Here is a 2,851-nt window from a genome sequence, read left to right as displayed (position 1 = left end):
TATATATATAACAAAGACAAAGACAGGTATAGGAACAACAAGCAAGTGCATTAGTTTGATGGTTGGGAAAAATGAGAAAGTCTTTTACATTTCGAGCGTACGCTCTTCAACAGAAAGGAATAAGAGGAAATAAATAGGAAGAGAATGAAAAAAAACGTGTTGAGTTCAGTGGTCCAACATGGTGAACATATATATGTGTGTATGTGTGTGTGTGTGTGTGTGTTATATAAAAATAAATATAAGCACTTACCTTGTGGTCCTTGTTCACTGGTTTCAATAGCTTGCTGATTAGCTCCAGAGGAATTTGGGGGTCCAGGTGGACCATTCATATTGGAATTCATGTTTGCAACCATAGCATTATTAGGTCCGGACATATTGTTCATGGCCGGCCCATTCATCCCAGGTGGACCACATGAATTAGGTCCTTGCATATTGGCATAGACATTGGGTGGGTTACCTGATCCAGCAGCACCTACACCGGTACCAGATGAAGGATTACCCCCCATTCCACTGTTCATGTTTCCACCATTTGGTCCGGCCATATTAGAGTTCGACATGTTGCTGTTTGAGTTGTTCATATTTGGTCCATTCATATTGTTTCCAGGTGTCATGCCCGGTCCACTCATACCCATTCCTTGGCCTGGGCCACCCATATTAGGAGGGCCTGTCGAACCCTGTGATCCAGGACCACTTGCAGTGCCATTACCTCCTCCTCCACTCACCACTCCCTTGGTTCGATTTGCAATTATCACTAGGTGAGAGTATCGAGGGTCATCCTGCATGCCTTTCTCTTCCATTGAATTAATAGCCTGTACAAGAAGACACAAAGCAGAAGACATTAACATCAAGTATTTAAAAATGAGCAACAGGAAGGGCAACAGAGCAGGGGGACTGGGTAACATAATACAAAAAGTCTATTAAGTTACAACACACTCAAATTTCACAAGATTAACATTGTCTTTTGTTTCTGAAAATTACTCACTACTCTCCTATACGAAGCCCTTGTAATATATTTACTACTTTGCTGATACATGGAGAGTCTATAAAATAAATAGCAAATTTATTAACTCTTTTGTTACCATATTTCTGCTGAAACACACTGCCTTTATTTCAATTAATTTTGAAAATAATGAAGAATTTAGTAAAATAGCTCAGTCATTTTTACGCTAGTGTTTAAAATGATATTTTAAAACAGGGAGCTTGTATCATTGAACCAGGGGCAGTCTTGAGCAGGTTGATATTGAATATTTTAAATCTTTTACTTATACTTGAAAACAGCTAGCTCCTTTCCTCTTCCTCAGGTAAAAAACATACAATAAACACATTTATCCTTTCAATTGCGATATCATTAAAAACAATAAAAATCTAATTTGCTTATAAATTCTCTCTTTTTTTAAAAATAAATTAGTTAAAGGCAGAAGAGAACTTATGTACAATCTTTGAAGGCTCTTCTAGCCTAGTGATAGTGGTAACTGATAGCCAGCTTAGGTCAATGTCTCTAGGAAAAATGTAGGTGGGGTGGGTAGTCCAAATGCTAACAAATTGATCTCCATTAACAGGAGTCAACAACCTGGCATGTGTTGAATTGTGCAACATATTAGATACTAAATACTAATAAATCTCTTACAAAGTTTGTACTAACTACTACTTCTACAAACTTAGTAGCTCGTAAGTAAACTCTTAATAATGCTGTTAAAATTTTGTAACATTTGCACATTGTCCTGGGGATAAACTAGGAGTAAAACTGAGGTGGTGGGGTAGTCATTATCGGACTGTCTTCACTTGTCATACTGTACAATGATCCTGCTACTTATACAGGAACAGCTATGGCAATAATAGCAACACAAAATACCTACAAGTGGCAAAGAAAAGGGAAATGCATATTTAGAATTCAATGCAAATATTTCAAACAGCCAAAGAAAATTACAAACTCAACTTTTATGATAATAAAAGTATAAGGGGCTCTGAAAATTGGTGCTTAGCCAGCCACAGCTTGTGACATTAAAGATCCAACTCACTAACACAAAGACACATTCCCAGTGGTGACAAATTCGCAGCAGAGATCACAATTCTCAAGTCACAAGACCAATATATTTTCTTGATATTCAACAACTATGTGTTGATTTACCTTCTTTGTGTCTGTGTTTGTCTTCCCCTCCTCCTCCATCACTTGACAACTAGTGTTGGTGTGTTTGCATCCTTGTAACTTAGCAGTTCAGCTAAAATGACTGATTATATAAGTACCAGGTTTACAAAATGAGTACTGGGGGTCAATTCATTCAACTATATATATATATATGTACATATATGGTGTTCCATCTAAATTTGATTTTTTTTTTTATGTCTCCTTTTTTTCAAGCACAGTTTGGATGTATTGGTGAAAAATTAACAATTAGAAAGCAAAAAAAAGCCAAAATCTCATCTGAATTATTTTTTCATATGTATGTGTGTGTATGAACATTTTGCGGATCTAGTGCTTGTGTTGAGATCATGGCATTCTCACATTCCTGAGCCTGCAACCTTATTGGCACTGGATATCTTGCAATGGCGTGTCTCTGGATCATACCAATGGAGTGGAGAGGATCTGTGAGATGTGCAAGACATTGGACCTAAAATTTTAGTTTGTGCAATCGCCAGTGAGGATGAGTAGGAGGGCACCACGGCGAGCATGGAAGCTGTAGGAGTGAATCCGAGTTAAGCTGACCACAAGTGCAATAATCACATGCACAGACATTGTTGAAACACTGCATGGGCAATGGCCAGTGATGGCCCTCCTCAGTCACAAGTGGACAACTATCATGAGAGAGAGAGAGAGAGAGAGAGAGAGAGAGAGAGAGAGAGAGAGAGAGAG

General features: G+C 38.1%; 1 protein-coding gene across 7 annotated transcripts in view; it reads right to left on the bottom strand.

Annotated features, from left to right (window-relative positions):
- Positions 1-2,851, bottom strand: part of LOC106881555 (probable global transcription activator SNF2L2) — a 74,548-nt gene that overhangs the window by 37,502 nt on the left and 34,195 nt on the right. For 6 of the 7 annotated variants that reach the window (XM_014931988.2, XM_014931995.2, XM_014931992.2 and 3 more), the window contains exon 3: positions 251-809. In XM_014931988.2, the coding sequence (XP_014787474.1) occupies positions 251-809 (559 nt within the window). Of the gene's footprint in view, positions 1-250; positions 810-1,697; positions 1,719-2,851 lie in introns of those variants that run through there. The other variant, XM_014931994.2, reaches the window with a different exon arrangement.

Source organism: Octopus bimaculoides, chromosome 13 (genome assembly GCF_001194135.2).
Source record: "Octopus bimaculoides isolate UCB-OBI-ISO-001 chromosome 13, ASM119413v2, whole genome shotgun sequence".
Classification (NCBI taxonomy): domain Eukaryota; kingdom Metazoa; phylum Mollusca; class Cephalopoda; order Octopoda; family Octopodidae; genus Octopus; species Octopus bimaculoides.
The sequence above is the reverse complement of the archived record's forward strand: the minus strand, read 5'-3'. Positions and strand labels throughout refer to the sequence as shown.